Raw genomic sequence first — 23,277 nt, forward strand, 5'->3', positions numbered from 1 at the left:
GTGTGTGTGTATATATATACATATATATATAGCATTAAAGGCATATATTATATGGAAAATTTATATATAATTTGATATATATAGGGAGTGTGTATATATATACATATTTATATTATATGAAAAATGGTATATAATACCATTAAATTTCACCTCCAAGAACAGGTTGAATTTTAGTATCAAAATGTTCTAAAAACAAGTCAGAAGAATGCTCTGAAAGGACTGCCACAGGTACTTTGCACGGCCCTGGAATGAACTAGAGTCGGAGAAACCATTAGGCAGAAAACAACCGTTTTGCCAGCTGAATTTTTCAGATGGAGCAGTTCCCTGTGCTGCTGCACGAGTGCTTGTTGGCGTAGCCGAAGGAGCATGCCTGGGATGGCTTTGTGACATCTCTTCCCCCTCCCCCCGCCCCAGCTATGCTGTTTATAAAGTATTTAAGTACAGGTCTGTTGTAAGCTGCTGCTACTGTTGCAGTGTCTAAATGGAAGAAGTGTTTGCCATTTTAAAAAAGGAGGGGGGAGGAAAATGGTTTGCCAGTTGGCTGCTCAGACTAATCCATCCCTGGAAAAATTACTCATCTCTGACATCCTATGTAATTCTGACCAGTTATTTCAAAGAAATTTAGGACACTTCTTCCTACATAAATCATATTCTTATAAAATATATATGGTTCTGAGTCTGAAAGTAAGTGGGTAGTCTCTTCCATAGCGCTGTCTGTTTTGTATTGGACCTGTGGGCTTTATGGCCTTTGAAAGGAGTCTGATCCTTAGGAGCTGCCAAGGAAACATGAAATTCAGTCCTCTTCGAGGTGCTGTATCCAGAGTTGCTATTTTTTCTTGGTATTCCATGGGTAGTAATAAATAGCAATGCAAACACAGTGTTGTTGAAACAGTATTTTATTTGGGGGGGAGAGAAATGGCATAGTGGCAGCAGCTGTTTTAATTAGCTATACAAGTACAAACATATTGTTGATTTTGGTACTGTTTCCTTTTAAACAAGGGTTGTATGTAGAGGGGAGGGAGGGAAGGGAACAGCCTTCATTTTAAAAAGGACTTTTACAGGAAACTGCATGTTTTGTGTCTTAAGGGTTATTTTGAAAGCTGCAACATACATAGAAACAGGATAGCGGGTTTTGAAGTGAAAGCCTATGCCAATCCTACAGTAGTTCGGTGTGAAATCCATCACGGCCAGACTGGAGGAATCTATGTTCATGAAAAAGGAAGAGGACAATTCATAGAGAACAAAATCTATGCAAACAACTTTGCAGGTGTTTGGATTACCTCAAACAGTGACCCAACAATAAGGTATCATTTTCCTCATTGATATTTTACTACTTAGAAGAAGATGGGATTGGGAAGAGTACAATTTTATTTCATTTATTTATCATGAACTGTAAATACTCCTATATATGTAAAAATGAAATTGCTGTCTGGTTCAGTTGAACTGCATTTTTAATTTGTGTGGATACTTGGAAGTATGTATTTATGAAAGCAATAGGACATAAATTCTCTGTTTTAAATCTGAATATTGTGCAGTCCTAGACACTAAATACGTGTATAGTATTCTACAGTGTATTACCATAACTTAATAACATGGATGCTTTTGTTTCTTAGGGGTAATGCAATTTTTAATGGGAATCAAGGTGGTGTTTATATCTTTGGAGATGGAAGAGGCCTTATTGAAGGAAATGATATTTATGGTAAGCTAATTTGCTTATTGCATCTTGAATTCTGAGAAAAATGAGTATGTAAGTTGTATTAAATAACATTTTTATTAACAGGTAATGCATTAGCAGGAATACAGATTCGAACAAACAGCTGTCCCATAGTTCGACACAACAAGATCCATGACGGTCAACATGGTGGAATTTATGTAGTAAGTATTGTCTCCAAACAGGCATGCAGACTCCTTTGCTGTTCCTGTAAGTCTTGGAAAAGGAAACTATGTTAAATGTTTGATTGTGCTTATACAATGACTGAATTTCTTATGTTATTATGAGGTTAAGAGTGGAGCTGGTACTAATATTTAAAAGATGAAGGCTCTTATGAATGTCACTAAATTATTTCTACTACAGAGTAAAAAATTTAAAATGAGATAGATGACAGAATTTCACCATTTCTTGGTTAAAAGGTTTTTAAAGGCTTAGTTTTCGTAGTAGTTTGTCATTATTTAAAAAAAAAAAAAAAAAGAAATCTGTTCAGCTTTTCTGGAGTGTGATGTGTTTACCACTAACCTCAGAATTTTTTTTTATTTTTTTTTGCCTTCAGGATGGTAAACTTTGCAATTGCTGTACAGTCATGTTTTGTAAAAGTGAGGAATAAAGCACAGTTTCCAGCGTGTGCAAGGGCTCTGCTAATTGCACTGAAAGAGCTGTCAGGTTCCCTTAAGCAATGTCAGAGTTTTAGAAATATTTGTATATCTTTCTGCCAAAAGTTACTTAAGGTTCAGCTAATGCTGCAAGTGTGCAGTACTATTCATCTATTCGATTCATTTCTTAAATCTCACCAGAAGAGCTTACCCTGTCCAAGAATACTGTTGCTTTCCTTTAAGCATAAACACACGGTAAAGATAATTACCTCGAGAAACATGCCAATTTTTTGTTGGTCTGGCGGACAGGCCTGGGTGTAGGTTTATGTGCCAGGTGCCACAGCTTTCATCTGATGGCATTGGGGAGGTGCCTTTTCTACTGATAGCTAGGAGAGATAAGCAAATGCAGTGGCAGAGCCTTGAAATATAACGATTTACATGCAGAGTATTCTTTGTTTGACAACAAACGTTCAAAATCGAGAGGTACTGTTATTTAAAAAAAAAAAAAAGGTGAAAATATGCACTTGAATAGAAGATAATTACTTCTCTACTTAAAGAAGCCACATTTGGTGGGAGGAGTACAGCCAGAAAAACAGTGCTGGCAGTTAGCAGGTTGTCTCAACTCGTAACTTGTCTTGTATTCAGCACGAAAAAGGACAAGGTGTGATTGAGGAAAATGAAGTTTACAGCAATACTTTGGCTGGAGTCTGGGTGACAACAGGGAGCACTCCAGTCTTAAGGAGAAACAGAATACACAGTGGGAAGCAGGTGAGTTTTGCTCTGTGGTTACAAGGGGACTGTAGAGAAGAAAGTTCTGTGGTTTTGTACTTCATTACTTTGGAACTAATAATTAAATTCTTGATGTGTTAGGTTGGAGTTTATTTTTATGACAATGGACATGGCGTGTTAGAAGACAATGACATCTATAATCACATGTACTCAGGGGTTCAGATAAGGTAAAATGTATTCTGATTTTATGTCAAAACACACGTAGCTTGTTTTGTGCTCTTTTGTGTCTTTTTAACTGTTCTCGTAATTTGTTTCTAAAAATAACTTCTTTGAAATCCAATATGTCTGAATATCCTCTGCTTCAACTTACAAGAAAGTTATTACTATCACAGCCTGGATATTAACTAGTATGTGTGGCCCTTGAAGTCTGTAAAGCTCAAATATGTTTGCATGTTTGGAAATAACTGTGTTTTAGTAAGAATTTTAAGCAGTGAAATCTACGAGGCACTTCTACAGAGGTGTTTTAAACGTTTGGCCTTGGGAGATAATAAACTGTTTTAAGTTACTTCTTTGCTTATGTTTCTCTCCAGAACTGGAAGCAACCCCAAAATTAGACGCAACAAGATCTGGGGTGGTCAGAATGGTGGTATTCTTGTCTATAATTCTGGTAGGTTTGTTTTTCACATTTATCCAGAATTGTGTATATTCTGGATATATATGCTGCATTATCTCTTCCCATTTATTATCCTTTTTGATTTTATTTTTTCCCACCCTTCCTTCAATTTTAGGGCTTGGATTTATAGAAGACAATGAAATTTTTGATAATGCAATGGCTGGTGTATGGATTAAAACAGATAGTAATCCTACACTAAGAAGAAATAAAATCCATGATGGAAGAGATGGAGGCATCTGTATATTTAATGGAGGAAGAGGTAGTTTTTTCCCTTACTGGCATATACTGAATATTCTGGATAAGAGTTTAATTTCAGCTGAAGCAGTGTCCTTTTTAAAGTGCTCTTTAGAAACCTAGCTCTTGTTCTTCTGAAGTAATAAAACAGTTATAACAAACATACACTGATGCTTTTTAGCCTTACTAATTACATCAGTAATACTGAAACCTATGGGAGGCAGAGAGGTAATTAATCTCATGCAAGACGACTGTTAGACTGCGGCTTAGGACAGTCCTTTTATCCCATCTGCTTTTGCAGGCTTTGCCATTTGACTGGGACAGGATTGAATTCAAGTCATGTAGCCAAAGTCTGAACAGTTCGGGTTCTTCTATTTGTCAAAGATTCAGGGGAAAAAAGACACATCTTCAAGGAATCTCTTGTATACTTGTAAATTAAGAAATGGTTCTCTGAAATCCTCTGACTGTTGTGTGTCTTGATAGCCCCTTCTGATATTTTGTAGATAATCACTTGCTGTAAATGAGCTTTAAGTTAAGCATTTTAAAGTAGTCCTGTCCTGCAATAACAAAAATGCAAGTTAAGCTTTGCTTTGGCAGGCTGCTCGTTCCAGAAGACAAGAACAGAAAGATGTTAAAAAAAAAAAAAAAAAAAAATTGAAGGAAAATAGGGAAAGTGAAAAGACTTAGTGTTGCCTCAAAAATAAAACTGAGTTTTCTATAATGGTGCATATGATCCCCAAATTTATTCTGTATACTGAAAAAATAACACACTATTATACACCGAGAATTACTTTAAACTTGTATAACTAAGTGCAGTGCTGTTGGTGACTGTTCTCCAAATGAAGGAATTAGCAGGATGATGATACGTGAGATCTTGTGAAAATATTTCACAGAATGGTTACAGGTAAGGAAATGCTGACAAGCTCAGATGTCACATTTGGTCTGTTGTAGGTCTTCTGGAAGAGAATGATATCTTCAGGAACGCTCAAGCTGGTGTTCTTATCAGCACCAATAGCCACCCTGTGCTAAGGAAAAATCGAATATTTGATGGATTTGCTGCAGGTTTGTGTTGTTTAAATCAAATTTTGAAGTGTTAGAGCTTAGAGTGGGCCCCTCACAAAGCGAACTCTGAGTTTCTTTACCCCACAGTATATAGACATTTTAACAGAGACTGGGATATCCTTCAGTGTATTCTAGAAATAATTTAAGAATTGTAGCTAGAATATATTTAGAGCAGTCTCTGGAATTACTAGCAGGTTGAGATACAACACATTCTGCCTTCTCATTTTTCTGTGAAAGACTTTTTTTATTATTTTATTTTAGAAGTAATTGATAAAGCTGTTTGGGATGTATTTATAGTTGATTTGCTGGATGCTGGTTTGAATATTTTATCACCGCTTTAAAACCTAGAAAGCAGAGCAAACAGACATTTTAAAGAGATTTTAATTGCATCTCAAGTTCAACTTTCTCCAAACTTGAAAAATTATTAAAATGAGAATTTCTTACTCCAAAAGAGATGAAGGTTTAATAGTGATCTCTGTGCAATCTACTGTTTAATGATCATAGTTCCATACATCTTGCGTTCCATTCCATTTAAACTAAAATTGCATTCTTGAGTTTTCTCCCATCTTTCTTTCAGAAGAAGCAAGTTTTCTCAGAAGAGCCTCTAAAGGTGTTGTTTCAGTGTGGTGGGGGGGAAGGATAGGTTGCTATCAAGAGCAGTCCTGGACAAATGACTTGGAAGACACAGGTTACTGATAAAAAGCTAAGACTTAAAGAAATTAATTTTTAGGTGCCCATCTTGAGAACTTTTTTTAAAAAAGATATTTTTAAAAGGGCAAGGTATGTGCAGAAGAACTTTCAAATATACCTGATGACAGGTTTAAGCATCCAAAAATATATCCCTCTTGGAAAATACATGATCATAGTACCATTTTATTATCAGATAAATTAGTAGTGTACTGTTACTACCAGAAACCATGCGTGCCAGCTGTAGCTCTTTGAAAGGATTTAACAGGAGTATTTGAACCTGTTTTGCAGCAAATTACAGTGCACTTTCTAGCTGTGTCATTTTCCTTTTTTCCCCGAGTTTATGGTGGTTTAAAAAAAAAAAAAAAAAAAGAACAAACTAGACACCATGAGAGAGGTACAAATGCACAGTCACTAAGATTTAAATTTCCCACTTTCTTTTCTCTTCTTTGTTTCCCTGACCCAATAAAGGTATTGAAATAACAAATCATGCAACTGCAACATTAGAAGGCAATCAGATTTTCAACAACCGCTTTGGAGGTTTATTTCTAGCATCTGGTGTCAATGTCACGATGAAAGGTGAGCCTGAGCCCTTGTTTGTTGTGTTTGTTCACTTTGCTGCCTTTTTTTTTAATTTGGTGATGGGGTTTGGGTTTATCATACCATTTTTTCATTTTTTTGGCTCAGATTTGTACCACCTTAAGCTGAGTTGTAACTAGGACTTTAATCTGAAGGGAATAAACCAAGTTAAGCTATATTAAATTTTTTTTTTTAGACAGCCAAACACTTTCAAAGGTAACTTAAAGTTCTCCTGCCATATTAAAAATCTGTTACTAGCTCTTCTGTCTCAAAATTGTTTCTGAACTGGTTACTGGTTACTTTGGCACATCTCAAATTCCCCTTCTAAGTTAGTAAAATGGAAAGTCTTTTGTCAGGTATCTGAAAACGGGTGTGCAGCAGAGCAACATGCCTCACTTGGCTTTTGGGATCTAAAAGCATCAATATTCAGAATCCCAAATCACTTTTTTCAGAAAATAGGAAAAATTTGCATACATAAAATTGCCATATATAGTGGGGAAGTGTACATGAGGTAGGATCCTCTTGGAGGAGATGGGAGTGATGGTTTGAATGCCAGACAGCTCCAGGAGGTTTTTCTAGAAGAAAAAGGTTCCGTTGGCAGGATTTTTGCCTGCCTGGCTGTACCTGTTGTGCCTTTCCCTGTGTATTCTTTACAGCACTTAGAACGCAAGCTCTGGCTCCCTGCTTGACAGCTCCGGAGCTTACTGACTCTGTCATCAGTGCTCTGATGCTCCTGGGCGTAGGCAAAAGTTTGAGGTGCACTTTGGGGCTTGACAGGAGATCTAGTAGTTGAGTAAGAGAAGATTATTGAATTTGCTATGCTTTGGGCACATCTTCTACATGCTGGAGGTGGTCAGACCTCATTCCCACTTCTGTTGTGTTGGGAGGTGCCTTATTCTTAAACTCCCCTGGGGAAGAGCCATGGTTCTCTGCTTTCAGAGGGATGTGTAGGAGTCATTATGGTAGATGAGTGGCCTGCAAACATTTGGGTTTCAGACCTCTCAACAGGAAACTTAAGCCTGATTTGAAGGCTTGTTTCTCTAACCATTTTTTCACAAAACAGTTTACAAAGTGTATTTAAGTGAAGGGCTTATCAGGTGTTTTATGCAGTGTGTGCAAAGAGGAGCAATCTTTCTTGTCTGAGGAGCGCACTGCACTGTCTGGGCATCTGCCTTGTAATCTGGCATTGAGGATTTGATATGCCTAAATGCCAAAGCTAAAATGCAGGCACAGAACTAACTGTGCCTTGATGGGTTTAGCTATCTAAAGGAGGGTGGAGCTCTGCTTTAACACCTCAAGGAAAAATATTCATTGATCCAGGTGTCATTAGTTCTTGGCTTTTTTTTTTTTTCCCCCCCAACAGATAACAAAATAATGAACAATCAAGATGCCATAGAAAAAGCTGTCAGTAGAGGCCAGTGTTTATATAAGATATCAAGTTACACCAGCTATCCGATGCATGACTTCTACAGGTAACACCTTCTTTTCTGTCACCTACAGTAAAGTTGTCAAATAAACACAATTTCTCTTCTAGCCAGACCCCTAAAACAGTTGCCATGTTCTGTTAACACACCAACCTGTGCTTTTCCTCACCTGCAACAGCAGGGGATTAAACAAGTTCCCGTTGTCTTGAATTTACTGGGGGCTTGAGGAAAATGTAGTTACCCTGAATCTGAGCCTAAGGGATACGTGGCAGAACTGCTTTTTCAAAACAAGCAACCAAAAGTCTGCCCTGAAATCCAAGTTCACATCACATTCTCAGTTTTAACAGTTTTGCATGCATCCTTTCTTTGGTGTGTTCTGCCCCCACACCTTCCCCAAGCACTTTCCTCAGCTCGCTGTTTTTTGATTCATGCCTAACGTGGTGCCTTTCACTTCAGATGTCACACCTGTAACACCACAGACCGCAATGCCATATGTGTGAACTGCATTAAGAAGTGCCATCAAGGACATGACGTAGAATTCATTAGACACGATAGGTATGTTTCAAAGGAGTACCTTGAGCAATTTTGACAGCACAAGTAAAGCAGAAACTAAAGAGCTCTCTTTCTTCCTAGGTTTTTCTGTGACTGTGGTGCTGGAACACTGTCTAACCCCTGTACGCTTGCTGGAGAGCCTACACATGATACAGATACACTATATGACTCTGCTCCACCTATAGAATCTAATACATTGCAGCACAACTGAATTCCTTTCAGAAAGAAAGTCCTGCCATTCTAATATCATAACTATTAAAACTTTTTTTTTGGAGGAAGTTATACTTGCCCATTTCTGCAGAAAGAGACTGTATTAAAGCGGATGTGTGAGGTGTTGACACTATGGAGCTCAACCTACCAAAAAAGAAAGTGGCAATATGTTGACTCAGGATAACAGAACTGGGCGTTTTAGCATTACTGTGTAAACAAAGACTTTGAAGGGACAGAAGTGAAGAAAAATAAGCTGCAATTTTGTACAGATACCAACTTCTGAAAGCTGGTGTTTTTACAAGTAGCATTGAAACGCAGTCCAATTTGCAGTAGTACTATTCTGTAGACAAGCAGCATTCTTTGTTGCTGCCTTTATGGACATGGGTACCAATTGCTTTTGTAACATGGTAAAAAATGTGAGCTAGCACTTCTGCATTTCTTTTGATTTTTTAACATTTATTCAGATTGAGAAATATGATTTTAATGCTTTAATCTCATGTAGTTTGTTTCTAATTTCAAGCAAAAAAATCTTATTGTACTTGAATGTGTCCTGTTTTGTTAGCACACCTAGACTTGCTGTAACTGTACTCATGTCCCAGTATGTACGTTCTTTCTATGAAAGAGAAAACACTAATCTTAAATTATATCCAGCAATTTTTCTGGTGTCCTCTGAAGTTAGAATAATCTCCTTCCCTGCCCCAGCAATAGTCTGTACTCAAACCACCCTAACAAAAAAAAAAAGCGAGTGTTTTAATGAGACTTCCTAGACTATAATGCACTATAAAACAAAGTACCCATGTAACAAAGTTTTGTGAATGAAATTTTACTATGTTTTAAAGTACACAGTAGAAAGTCTCCTCAAAACAGTCTTGTACTTTACTCTGTTCATAGTTTTTTTTGAACAGTCTGGACATTACTTACATAACCTGCTGGAAATCACAGCAATTTCCTGCTCTAAAGAAGCTGAGACAAGTATATATACAGCCCTATACAGTTTCATAGCTTTTTTCCATTTATGTGTATTGGTGACAGTGGGTAATCAACAGCCTGAAAGTGTATGCATGTACCATAACATCTAGACTTAATATATTGTGGAGTACTCAATAACCATTATGTAGAGGGTAGGTAAGAATTAAAGGGTTTAATTTCCTAGGAAAGACAATGGAAAAATGGTCATTTTTAAAAAATAAAGTTTATTAGATCATAACATTGTCTGATACCACCTTTTTGAGAAACGGCCAGTACAAACGCACTCGTGTTCTTACAGATGGCTGATCATAGTGGTAAGTTTCTGAACAGCATTTGCATCCTGTGTTGCACCATCCACCACCCTGCACAGATACCTGGAGAAAATAATGTTAAGTGAGCTTTACTCATGGTGGACACCAAGGGGGCAGAGCCTAAGCTTCCTGTTCCTTGCACAGCTTTAGAAGATGCAGCTGCTGCCATTTGGTGTCTGGTGTGGAGGTGGCTGACACAGGGGCAGCCACGGGAGTCTGCAGTAGTACTGTAAGGTCCCCCAGTTCCCCCAACACACTGCACAGCAGCACCAGACTTACTCACACCCTCCTTCCGTTTGGCTCAGCTCACAGCCAGCCCAGCACCTCTATGCAAAACAAGCTCTTAGCCCTAGAGACCAGCGCTGTGACCCAAAGCTTAAAACACTGCATTGCTCATCACATCTGCCATCTTGTAATCAGGCTTTAGTACTTTACTGCTCATAAGTACATCTGATGGTCACAAAAAGAGTTTTAACTTTCCCTGCTGCTGTGAGACTATGAGCAAAAGCTACTGCCCAAACTTTAAAATGGATGCCTACTAAACACTGTGCAACTTCAAAATGGAAAACCAAGGCCTTACCTAAATATTCTCAGTGCAATGGTTATTTTTTCAAACTCTTTTGCTTTTCTGTGCCCCTTCTGAATAACTTCCTCTGGAATATTAGCAAGTCTTGCTGCATTGAAGCCATAGCTCTTTGGACATGCTCCTTCAATGAACTTATACAGGAATGTAATTGTTTCCTGGCTTGGATCTTCACTCTCATTTTCAACCATACATGCCTAGAAAGAGTTGAGTTACAAGTCAGTGTATGTAATCTTACAGACTAATAAATGCATGAACCATCACATCCTTTTCTCAGGACACCTCTGTGACGGTGGGTAGAAGAAAAGCAAGCACAGCACGAGTCCTGCCAGCCCCAGGGCCCACTCCCAGCCCCGTGCCCAGCACACACGTACCATGTGGCCCAGGCGCACAGCCGCGCTGTGGGAGTAATCCTCCACCAGCGAGTGGTAGTGGGTGGAGAACAGAGTCCGGCACCCGATCTTCTCCGCAAGTTCCTTCACAACCGCACTCGCTATAGCTGTTCCATCAAAAGTAGCTGTGCCTCTGCCTGGAGAAGAAACAGAAAAGCAAAGACACAGGCAATGCACTCTTTGCTGTGTATCAATTTGCACTGTTTGATTTTCTCCCTCCTTGCTCTGTGGGAGACTGACAAACAGCGATGCACGGTGAGAGCCACCAGCATCAGGGTGAAGTGACCCGAGTATTTGCCCTATAACAATCACCGTCTTCTGCACTGCAGAAAAAGACATTTCTGCTCCCTTGTGACTTGCTACTGGCTTGCTCAAGGTTTGCTGCAATATGCAAAGGAAAGCAGGAAAACTCAGCTAGAAATAGGCTAAATAGGAATTGGGAGGTGGGGGGGGTGTTGTATTAGTTCCCCAGGCACCCAAAAAATACATGTTTTAGAGAAATTTACATAGATACTGACCAGTTAAATATCAGCAACATTAAGATAAAGTTACCCCTGGGTACTTGGTTGCTATTAGACAGCCCAACAGCTAGTCTTTAATCATAGATTTAATTTCCATCTATTACAAAATGGACTAATTACCCAGTTCATCCACAAGAACAAGGGAATGCTGTGTTGCATGCTGGAGAATGCTGGCAGTCTCACTCAGTTCAACAAAGAAGGTACTTTCACCTTTAAAAGAAACAAGATCCGTGAGATATTAGTCAAAGATCTGAAAAGCACAACTAGGACTCCATTTAATCTGCACTTGAGCCTCAGTCAAGCTAAAATGAAGCTTGACTGCAAACTGTGAACAAAAACATGAAGCTTTTTTTTCCAGCATGAAAATGGTGGGGCTCCATTTGCCAGAAAAAGCAGGTTTTGGTCCTAAGGAGTACAGGCATGGGTACAAGTACAGTTAACTGAGTAAATAAGTTGTAGGCCACCTTATCTACTTTTAATAGCACTGGTCAGATGTACCAGCTGGACAAAAAGGTGGGCAGAATCTTTTTGCCTCTTCTTGCTCTTAAATGCACAAGGCAGGCCTAAGGCGTGTGGCTTTCCAGTGTGAAAAAGCGAGCAGAAAACCTTAACGACTAAGAGGCTAGGATGATTGGTTTGGTTCTTCATAAGGTAATTAATTATTCAGATAATTAAGGATGTACTTATATGTACTCTATTTGAGTGAAGTATGACAAAATAAATACACTTGAGTTTCTTTAAAGAAACAGCACATCCTGCAGGAATTCCAGCAACCCAGATAATACAAGGCCTGAAATTTAGACCTGAACTTGTTTTTTTAGCAGATTACAAGCAGAAGTACACAACTATTCAGAGCCTGGCACGCAATAAATCCACATGTCTAAAGTCCAGATTTACTAGTTCTTTGTAGAGCTCACTCCAAATAATCACATGCAGCAGCAATTAATTCCACAGCAGACAAGTATTTACCTCCTCTACTTACACTGCATGAGCACTGCTGTGCTCCAATACGTTTTTTAACATGAATGATTAAGCAGTGTCCAGCAATCCTGATTTCCTGCATTTATTTAAAGACACTTCCAGGACTGAGTATGTTCTTAACAATGCTTAGGAATAACCATGTATTCACTTTATTATATAAACCCCTAAAATTACATAGGCAACTTTAAAATTTTATTACTGAAAAGTTACTTCATAAAAGTGCTGTTGGCATCCATTACAAAAGGACTGACATGGAACAACTTTCACTGTGCTTTCATTTCTAGTGTGGAAACTAATGTGTCAAGAACAGATTTTAAAGGTAGTTCTGCTGTGCAGCATTCAGCCTCATCATGCAGAATGTTAAAACAATTCTCCACATATTTAGAAGAGAAAAGAATAGCTCTCAGTTGATAGAAAAAAGAAGTTTTAAATGCTACGTATTTCTGCAATAGAGAGAGGTGGACTAGAAAGGGCAGTTTTTATTTCTACCATAAGCACTTAAGTACCCTTCCACTCTTAAGATTTCTTTTTGTACTGAAATTAAACACAGGAAAATAGTTGGGCAAAGAAAGCCTGAATAAAAGTATCTAGCTGCAAAGAAAAGCCTTGATTTGGGTAAGTGTTGTTTGGTTTTTTTTAATTAAGAACTCAGAATGATTCATTTCCAAATTCCTTATGTGCAACAAGTTCAGTGGGCTTAACTCCTTTCATATTCACTGACCCATATTTTTCAGCAGAAAGATCACAGCAAATCCGCGCCCTCCTTAAATGAGTTCTGATACTACTCTTATTACCACAAGAAATACTTTTTCTAGCCCATGATGCTTTGCCTGCCACCACAGGCAGACTTTCCCATTCCAGTTGTTGTATCATCTTCCACTTCCATCTTCCTCTCCATGCAAGAAACTAAATACTCCAAGAATTGTCAACTACTGTTTCCAGGAAGGCAGTCTGCCTCTCTCCTTACTGTCTGAAAAAACTGGGTCTCAGACATAAGGCAACAAGGGAGCTCTAGTCCTTGCAAGAAGGTACAAAAACAACTCCTCTAATAACAGCTATCTGAACATCATTGTCCTATTGCAGAACCCTGAGAAAAAGATCAACAGTATCCCAAGAGATATTCCTCAGACATGTATCCAGCTGGAAGGCAGTCTTTTAATATAAAAATTCGTTAAAAAGTGGTCCTGTGTGTCTCAAAAATACTGGAGGACGAGCATATCAAACAAATCAAGCGTAACTACAATCCTGTTTCTACTCTCAACAATGAGACAACAAATTAGTTGCCCAGCTCTCCCTGCAAAATCAACCGACTATCCCTTTCCAACTTGCCACTCAAAGCACGAAAAGAAATTCACTCAGTGGCAAAACCACTTTGGGCAGCTGTATTTCAGAAACTCACCTGACATAATTCTGTCTGAGGCGCCAAGCCTCGTAAATACTCTGTCAGTGGGCGTAAGCCTGCAGACTTCAGCGGGTACGTAGCATCCCAGTTGAGCCATTATAACCAGGAGACCGGCCTGTAGAACAAACATTAACACATTTAAATTTTTACCATGTGCTTGGAGCTTCAGTTCCACACAAGAACGAGGGAATGAATCTGTATTTCCCCTAAAACAAAGACCAGAGTACATAAAGCTTCCTACTGTTTTAACAGCTCCAGGCTGCAGCATCGTCATCTCAAGTAGGACCCCACTACCCTGGAAGCCTTCAAAACACAAGTTATCAGAGCAAGCAGTGTTTATACAGCAAACTCCCTGCTGCTCTCCCAGTTGCCACTGAGCTCTATTTTTAGCTTGTTCAACCTGCAGAAGCACCTTTTCCCAGCTGATACAGAGTCCTGGATAAGGCCACTTGAAAAAGATAAAAGATACTCTTATCACTTCTTCCCAACCATCTCTCATAAAAGAAATAAATCTTACTCCTCACTAAACTAAGTGTAAGTAGAAAATCTACTATCTAAATGTGGGTGTTTTCTACCAATTATATTTTGTCTTTACAGTATAATTGCTGCACACCCTGAAGACCACTGCTGGGACCTCCTTTGATGTTTATAAACAGTTAAGTAATATAATTCCTCTACAAAACACAGAGGTACTCTGGAACATTCAATCTTACATAGATGGTCAATCACCTGTCTCATGAGCGTAGATTTGCCACCCATATTCGGGCCAGTTACTAACACACAGGAAGCTTCACTACCGCCATCCTCATCTTTGCTGCCTATCACGATGTCATTAGGAATAAAATCGTCCCCAAAGAAAGTTTTTGTAATGCATGGATGGCGTGAATTTTTAAGTTCCAGGAAGGGAGAAGCACTATCCACAGGCAGTAGAATTACAGGTCGGCACAGTGGTCCATCACCATCTTGACTGTAGTTAGCAAGGGACATCAAGACATCTATAAGATTAAGAGAAATTCCAGTAAGTCACACTTTCACCTTTCTTTACTCATTCGCTGGAATGCATTTACTCATTGAATAGCATTTTTGGAAGCACAGTTTTCCATTTCCATTCCATTTTCCTGTTAAGGAAAACACCCAAGAAGGACTGCAGAAGAACAAGTAAAAGGTGGAGATATTCACAATGTCCTTCTTCATTCCTTCCAGATTTCTACTCATGTCAGATTAAAAATCCTCCTGGTTTTGGTTTAAAAGTCTTTAAAATCCACATAATTTCACTTCAAAAGCTATTTATTTTTAACATACATGTATAAAATACAGTATTATTTTCTTGCATTGGTTTTTGGTTTGGAACAAGATAAGTAAAGAGGAAATGAGCTTCTCTGATAGTTAAGAATCATAATACTGCTTGAAAGCTGCCAGAATAAATTTATCTAAGTACCAAAATTCCGTGGCCTGCAGAAAGCAGCAGCACAACCCCCCGCAATTAGCCTAGCTCAAAGGTTCTAAAAGCTGATTACCTACAAAATGAGACCACGTTATGTAATTTCAGAGACTTTATTACAGCAAAGCCTGAAAGCTCAGTCTCCCTTGTTTTCAGTACCTGCCCTGGTACTGTGGTGTAGCTAATGTGACTGCTTCCCAGCTCTCCCAGCCCACTTCGAGAATCGGTTCCTGAACAACACTCACTGCCCACCATCTTCCCTTTTCTGCCACAGCAGCATTCAGAGAGTGCTTTCATTTTCCCCTGGAGCAAAGGCATCCCAGAATGCCTCAGGCTAGCAGAAAACTCACAGTGCAAGAGTACGTCAGTCCTGAGAAGGGAATATAGGAGACTGTTCTACCCCAGAAATCTAAGGAAGATGTGGGGAAGTCTTCTTACTAAGACTATCTTCTTCTAGGTAGTGACAACGATCACTTTTTTATTTTTACAAGCTGCTAAGCAAGCAGCCTGCTCAGAGGGAAAGGAGATAGTCGACTAACAGGTTAGATTCTTATACCTCCATCCACCTGCCTTCATTTATTAAGAAGCTACTAATCCACACAGCAGAATCCTAGACTCATGTTAGAGATGCACGAGGCTACACTAGACCGTGAGAAACACTCGGCCGCACACCTACAATCACAGCGCAGGAATGGAGAAAGAGCTTGCAAACGTCAAGACCCAGCAAACCCTCCTGTTCTGCCATCCACTGCCAGGAGGGGAACGGATCATCACAATTAGCAATGCTGTTACCACAATCAGAATTTTTAAAGTACAAATTCGAGAGCTGCAAACAAGCCTTTTTTGCTTATCCAGGTCAGATTTCATCGTTTACTATATGAGAATGTTTTCACTCTATGTCAGAAGGAAGAAAACCTCTTACCCAGCACAGCAATGCATTCCACAGCTGTCTGCCAGGCTTTGCTGTTTTTGTCGAAGTTGTAGAACAAGCGCCTCATGCAGTCCTTCAGCGCTGCGTCTCTGCGCTCCTCAGCATTAACCATGGCAGCCAGCATCTTCTCGATCTCCTTGGTCCAGTAGCGCTTATATCCCTTCCTGGTTGACTTTAACTCGTATTCTTCAGGCAGATTACGTGATATTGCACTTTCTGGTATTTCCATTTGGTATCGGTTTTTGCCTGCCCCCCAGTACAGCATGGATTTGAATCCAAGCAGTTTGCGTTGCTTATCCAGGTACTGGTGAAGATCTTCCTCAACAGCTTTAATATCCTGTAGTGCTTGATCATAATCGGGGTCAAAGCCCGCTTTTGGGGTAATCACTCCTGTCTTTCGAGCCTGGTTATGATCAAAAGCAGTATCCCACCTTTTAAGCTCCGCACTCAAGTCTGGGAAGCGGCCATCTGGATTTTTGGCTTTGCGGGTGACGAGCTGCTTAAGGACTCTAGATTTGAAGTTACTGGCAACTTCTTCCATGACATCGACAATTTCATTCATTACTTTAAACCCCTCCAGTGCAGACAAAAAGTCAGCAATTTTTTTTTTGCTGTATTTGAGTTCTTCATAGAAGATGGCCCTGCTGTCAGGATGGTTCTGACTTTTAAGTGGTGACCCAATACTGTGAATTTTGCTGAGCAGCCTTTCGAGGTCGGGAAGTTTCTTTAGGTGCTCACTAACTTCAGACATTTTATCTGGTGCTGCCAGAAGGTCCTCAACAGCATCCAAACGATCGTTGATGGATTTAGGATTACAAAGCGGGGCGCAGAGCCACTGTTTCAGGAGTCGCTTCCCAAACGGCGTACAACAAGAATCAATCCTTTCCAGCAAAGTACCTTCTGTGGTTCCATTGGTTCCATTCTGCAGGACTTCCAAGTTCATCAGGGTGACTCCATCCAGCACCATCCTCTGGTCAGTTTTGGCAAAGAAACTACTTGAATTTGTAGTTTTTGCGGTATCAATATCCACTGGGACATACTCCTCAAAGTTTGCCAGCGATAACAGCTCCTGATCAATCAGACATTTTTTGAGATAGAAGACACATCCCCCAAGAGCTGACAAAGCTAATTCACTGTTTTCACCAGGAGTTAATCCCAGCGAGTCACTCTCTGAAGTCAGAGATTTGATTACAGGGGGCAGAGAACACCCATCTTCAGAGTTCTGTTTCTCCTTGAAATATCCTTCTTCAAGAAGGACTTTTAGTGTTTTAGATGCATTCCAGAACTGGGAACCAGAGGTCAGCCCTTCCTGAATGCAAGAAACAAGCGAGCCTTTCAGTATCTTCTGTGTATCCACAGACAGGTTGCCCTTCTCATACAGTACCTGCACAGGAGTGTAATGCGCTACTAAAGTCCTAAACCTCGAACAGTGCCGGTCGTCTGAGAACTGTCCTACATAAAACTTCCCCACTGACGTGTCAACAAAGCAGACCCCGTAAGCACGTTGTCCCGAGGAGTCTTCTTTTTCCTTAACGCACAGAAGGTATTTGTTATGGTTCTCAGAGGGATCACAATCCAGAACACTGTAAGTCTGAGTGCCTTTAGTGATGATCCTGCATATTTCTCGGCGCACAACCTTATCGAATTTTGTTGGGTGGGCCATGGTCTTGCAGCGCGTTTCCATCATTTCGGGAGTTTCCGTTTGCTCAACACGAGCTATCTTGTAGCCCTTCTGCACTAGAACATCAGAGAATCTGCCAAATGCAGTTTCTGGAAAACCTGAATGGGCCCACGTACCTTTCATAAAGATCAGGCCCAACTCATTCACGCCAGTGACTGCATCCATGTGATACAACTCGTAGAATTTTCCAACTTTGTAGCAAATCACAGCATCAAAGTTTTGACTTTTCAGCTGCCACCACCTCCGCATCCCCGGCGTACACTTGTTGAGATAGTCCTCGGGTACATACAGAGTACATGGGTCGTAGTCAGGGTCACCTTGCCGTTTCCTGTGTGCATCCTTCCTCTTCCCTTCCTGCAGGAAATCAAGCTTTTCGTGTTCCCATACTGCGAAGCCACTGATGCTCCCGCTGCCAGCGTTTGCTTGGGATTCAAAACTTTCAGGTGCCGCAAACGATGTCAGCTTAGACTTGGCTTCTACAGAAACAGTCACTGCTCTCTTGGGCGTTTCAGAACATTTGTTTTCCAAGCTACTCCTTTTAGCAGGCTTGCTTCTCTCCCTTCTCTTCCGTTTAGAAGGGACTTTTACTGGACTTTCTGCAACACTCTCTGGGTCTGTCTCCGTGTCAGTAGATTCATTTTCATCCACCCCACTACTTGCTTCCTCACTGCTCGCCGCTTCTTTCGCATCGGGCTTGAACTCTACGTCAGAGCCATCGTGATCACTGTCAGAATCCAACACTCTTCTTCTTTTGGCTTTTATGGCACTTTCTCTGCTTGATACTCGCTTATTACTCTTCACATCCTCCTCACTATTGCCATTGTCGCTGTTGCCTGATGCACTCTCACTCATCTGCTGGAAAAATAAATTATTTAACCTATAAAAAGTTCTGGCTACAAGGTAAAGTATCGCTGTTGCAAAGAGACGTGCAAAAATGTGCAATAATACAGTAGCTCTGGTACTTGAAGGAAGAGACAGCAGAGCCACAGCCAACTCGGTTTACCTTCACAGAATTTATTTTTTTTTCTGGAAAGGAACAGCTACCAGTGGTGCAATTACTCCTCTTTGTATTCTTTACAGCCTCGTTCATTACTAACTCTGTGCTGTAATTTCTTCCTACTGACCTATGTCAGAAATGTGGGATTTGCAGCCTTTCAGTACCAGCCTATGTGAGTTTTGCTCCCCCTCCACCCCCCCTTTTTTTTTTTTTTGAGTTGACTACCTATTTAAACCTGTAAACAGAATAGCAAAGACCACTAACTTATAGTAACCTTCAAGAAGATCATGCATGTCTACAAGAAAGAAAAGAAACTCCATTATTTGCCTTTTCAGCCTGAAACTAAGTCCATGCTGGAGTCCACTATGTCAGTCCATGCTGGAGAAAAACAGCAGTGGAGGGACTGTAATGAGTACAAAGTGGCAGTGCCCACTGCACTGTCACCACAAACATACAGAACTCTGGTAGTGGCATCTGCCCCTCAGGGGAATGTCAAGCTGGAGAAAGAGTAGATGGGCCATGCTGACAGGGGAGATAAGCAAAACCACCATCCCACTGACAGTTTCTGCATGCCATTCCTTTCCAAAGAAATCTATTCCAATGCATGGGGTGGTACTGAAATAATATCTGAATCATTCACAACACAACATGAATACAATACAATCAAATACCTCTTTTAAGTTACCCCACCAACAGACTGGTGTTAACAGTACAAGAATTTATATTTTAATGCTACTCTACAAAATGAGGGCAGGCTTCAAAAATCCAGTCTGTAATGCCTTAAGATGAACAGTGAAAAAGTTAGAATTTTCTACATTATGACAAATTAAAAGTCCCGATTCAGAATTTAGGGGAACTTGGAATATGAATAGCAAATAGAGAAGATAAAAAGATACACCAGAAAAAAGTACTAAATTTATGAGTGAGAAAGTGGGTCATCTGAGCTAACAAGGGAGTGATTAATGAAGACAGATGATACACTTTAGAGAAGTTAAGTCACTTTTGAGGTCAGTCCTTACCATACAGAACACCAAAGAGAGACTTGCCTTTCCAACTAGAAAAGGTGAGAGACCAGCACATGACCTGACCACACAGAGGCTGTACCAAAAAAGACAGAGGGATACATAGGCATGCATGATTAAAGAGCAGACCAGCTGTGATTACTGTACCAGGGAACTGCAGCATCTTCCATGCTTAGCTCAAAGAGACAGCTTCTGTGTTCTAGCACTACTTCTGAAAATGACAGCAAGTAAAAATTTTTACCTCCATTTCTTCCTCTTCTTCCTCCTCAGTGTCTGACGGTTCACTGCATACTGCCAGTTCAAGCCGCTTAGTTTTATCTTTACTCATTGCATCGTCGGCTAACACCATTGCTCTTTTAATTTCAGGCTTTGTACTATAAAACATACCTCCCTTCCGTGTCTCTCCATCTGATGAACCTGTAAAACCACACATAATTTGTCAGAAACTGAAGTTAGTCTAGCATGTAGCCAGTCCTTTACTTCAGTGTCCATACTCACTTTTAAATGTATTCAGACAACTAGTGTAATTATCTAACATTGTTTTGTTATCAGTCATTCCCACCATATCTTAAGTATGACAACCCATCACTCATTTAGCCTGATAAACTACCCCTAAAGAAAGTCTAAACACTTGCAACAAGTACCTAAGCACTTGAAGAATTGCTTCTATATCTGTAACTCATTACCATACCTGAACACTTCCCAGCTAAGCTCTGAACACCCTCACACTAACTATTAGTACCGAAAAGCAACGCTCTACACTAGCAGTGCAGCAGACCTGACTGAGACCACACGGCTATTGTAGCAATGACAGGTAAGTTCAACCACAAAGTTATCTTCAAGTTATGGCCATCAGTCATCTGCGACATAGACCTCTTGGCTAAAGCTCTGCTGGCCAGTCTAACTGCTCTTGTAAGTGCAGGAAGACGTCCAGGCCCCACACCAACCTATTAGCCAGATGAGCTGATCATCAGTCACACTGGCAATTCACCCTGACGCTGGAGGGTATCAAGCAAAGCCTTCTATTAATAACTGCACCATTTCCTCATCCTCTTTCATATCCCTCGAACACCACAGTTCCTCCTTTCACTACCTGTACATAAAGACAAGAACAAACCCAACCAGCCTACACACTGATTTCTAGAAAGTGTCCCCCAAAGACCCTGAGATTCATCATAATGCCATGCTCAAAACGTGAATGGTATAGATAATGTATTTTATATTCAGCTTGGGGAAAGAAAAAAGTGGAGACAAAAGTATGCTGTACATAGGGAATGGCAATTCCTTCTTCTGCTCTTCTAAGCTGAGCTATCTGCACAGGACAGTAGGATCTGCCTGAAGAGGTCCTTACATCAGCTCTTGTGAATCCTTTCAAAGGCTGGTATTTACTGAAGCTTCAGCTCTAAGTCAGTGGTAGACAAAAGGCAGCTGACTTGCAGGAAGCCAACTGCCTCAGAAATAAGAAGCCAAACAGAATCCTTTCTCAGCTCAGGTCTTTGAGCTTGCAGTAGCAAAGCATGGAGTTACAAGTAGCTGCTTCTACAGCACAAACGCAACACATTAACAAGCCAGATCTCCTTTCTGGATTTGCAAATGCAGTGAGACAATCTAAAAATATTTTGCATTTAACATTGACAGTTTCACAATGGCAGGAGAAAAATCTCATCATAATTATGCTAACACTTATGGTAATAACATTACAATTTTAATTTAAAACTAACTATGGCTTCAGTGCAGTACATTTAAGTATAAACAAGTCAAAAAAAAGATGACTACATGATGACATGAGATGGAGCGCCAACTTCTGAAAAGGAAGGAACTGTTTAAATTCAGTTGTTTCACTGACATCATAATCAAATCTTACAGTGCATCAAAAATACTGCATCACACCCAAAGTACTTTGAGTAAGAACAAGACAGCTTACAGCAACATGATACACACAACAGTTTATAGCCAGTGATCTACAGTTTCCAGCAACAGTAAAATTGTAAAACGGAGGGGAAAACAGATGATTATTATTAATAAGGTGAGATTCATTATGCAAAATGTTGTTTTAATTCTTGATTACATTTGATTTTCATTTGTTAGCCAAGTCATTTCTTCAAGATGACAAACACCACCTCTGCTCTGTAACTACAAGCACTACTCTAACAAACACTCTGAATCCTCAAGTTACATATTTTATTAACAAAACTGTACTGCACTGCTTAAAATAAATAACACCACAGTAGAATTAATTAGAGTTACCTAACAAACATCCTGTGCCTGGTCTTTTGATTCTGGACAAACTGCAGTTCCTAAATACCTGCTTAAAATCTGGGTTTGACATGCCTAATATTTTAAGGATTTCAGGGCTAAAAACTGAGATAGTGGATTTATCTTTTAGCTCTTTTCTATACTGATGGGAGAAATAAAGGAAAAAACTCTAAAACACAAGCAAGTTTTAAGTTTGTGTTCTAATCTAATAAACAAGAGGGTTTAGTGTTTTGTGTTTAAAGAACTGTATAACCATAAACACACCTGTAACCCTCCAAAACTTGTTTTCTCTAACTTACAAAGTACAAAGCATTCTTTCCCACTCAATACTACTCTTGGTTTTGCTGTTATTTTTCTATGGAGAATACCATACCCTATACTCCATGCCTATTTTTCCAAACCAAGTGGCCTATTTCCATTTCAAAAAGCTTTATTTAAATCTCTTACCTTTATATGGTCTCAGATATTTAATACTGACCCAGCCCCTTGTAGGGTTGTCATCAAAAAACTGTACATGGACACGAGTGGATTTCCCTTTTCCTCGGACTATCGTTCTTTCAGTCGGATGGTTGTATATGAGACAAGGCCACCAAGGATAACCTTCCATCTTGGCCCAGACCAAGTCACCGGGTGAATACTCACAGGAGACACTGCAAAGACAACAGATGTGTAATTTAAGGAACACAAACATTTAAAACAGCTCTCTTCATAAACGTAACTGCACACTGCTTCTGAGCAGTTTGCCCATGGAAGGTCTTGGAAGGTTCCTAGGTGGTACAATCTACATTCTACAGTCCTTCTGTATCACTATCAATACTTCTCTTAAAATGATTTTTATGATTTGCTCCTCCAGGTTCTACTGGATCCCCACACTGATCGAGCTTCACAGCCATAGAAGACTGGCTGAGGTTGGAAGGGACCTCTGGAGATCACCTTGTCCAACTCCCCTGCTCAAGCAGGGCCACCCAGAGCCATGTGTAGCTGGACTCTTCCTGGATTTCTTAAGGGAGGGGAGAATAACTTGGTCCAACCAGACAGTAACTAAAATAAAAGGATCACAGACAGGCTACATCTTATGAACAGCCAACCTACAGAACTGAGGCAAGTCTTCTGACAGAGGCTAATTCTCAACAGGGTACCTAAAGGAAACGAGTCAGATTTCAACCCCCCCAGCTACAAAAAGAATAAATCAATAATTAAAAGCTCCGTCTCCACTGCAAAGCACCTGACGCAGCTTTCACTTGCTCTCTCCTCCTTCGCCAAGATGCCGACCCAGGGGGCGATCCGGCCGCTGCCCCCCCACAGCCAGCGACGTTCGGCTCCCTGGCGCTCG

At 40.1% G+C, this 23,277-nt stretch overlaps 2 protein-coding genes across 3 annotated transcripts; one reads left to right on the top strand and one right to left on the bottom strand.

Moving 5' to 3' along the window:
- Positions 1–1,086: 1,086 nt before the first annotated feature.
- Positions 1,087–9,664, top strand: FBXO11 (F-box protein 11; the record flags this gene model as incomplete). The annotated part of the gene is made up of 12 exons (XM_010174496.1): positions 1,087–1,304; positions 1,614–1,699; positions 1,781–1,875; positions 2,953–3,075; positions 3,178–3,263; positions 3,627–3,703; positions 3,825–3,968; positions 4,895–5,005; positions 6,164–6,271; positions 7,635–7,743; positions 8,152–8,250; positions 8,329–9,664. Coding segments are annotated over 12 exons (1,386 nt in total), but the record flags the coding sequence as incomplete, so codon positions are not given.
- Positions 9,631–22,584, bottom strand: MSH6 (mutS homolog 6). Of its 2 annotated transcripts, none has more exons than XM_010174495.1 (9): positions 22,392–22,584; positions 19,930–20,105; positions 15,980–18,521; positions 14,346–14,611; positions 13,614–13,731; positions 11,354–11,443; positions 10,695–10,849; positions 10,318–10,517; positions 9,631–9,800 (listed from the first exon to the last, which is right to left on the bottom strand). In XM_010174495.1, exons 1-9 carry the CDS (start codon positions 22,549–22,551, stop codon positions 9,719–9,721), a joined length of 3,789 nt encoding a protein of 1,262 aa, XP_010172797.1. In that variant the 5' UTR covers positions 22,552–22,584; the 3' UTR covers positions 9,631–9,718. The 2 variants fall into 2 exon arrangements, with proteins under 2 accessions (XP_010172797.1, XP_010172796.1); XM_010174494.2 differs by having other exon boundaries at positions 15,980–18,524.
- Between the last annotated feature and the right edge of the window lie 693 nt (positions 22,585–23,277).

Source organism: Antrostomus carolinensis, unplaced genomic scaffold (genome assembly GCF_000700745.2).
Source record: "Antrostomus carolinensis isolate BGI_N321 unplaced genomic scaffold, ASM70074v2 scaffold21468, whole genome shotgun sequence".
In the NCBI taxonomy this organism is placed as follows: domain Eukaryota; kingdom Metazoa; phylum Chordata; class Aves; order Caprimulgiformes; family Caprimulgidae; genus Antrostomus; species Antrostomus carolinensis.

Excerpts from the sequence above, each read along its gene's own strand:
- MSH6 (XM_010174494.2), bottom strand. The coding sequence starts at position 22,551 with ATGGAAGGTTATCCTTGGTGGCCTTGTCTCATATACAACCATCCGACT. Across the intron at positions 20,106-22,391 it reads ATATCTGAGACCATATAAAG|GTTCATCAGATGGAGAGACA; the intron begins GTAAGAGATTTA and ends GTGGTTTTACAG. Across the intron at positions 11,444-13,613 it reads CTCAGACAGAATTATGTCAG|GTGAAAGTACCTTCTTTGTT; the intron begins GTGAGTTTCTGA and ends TTTCTTTTAAAG.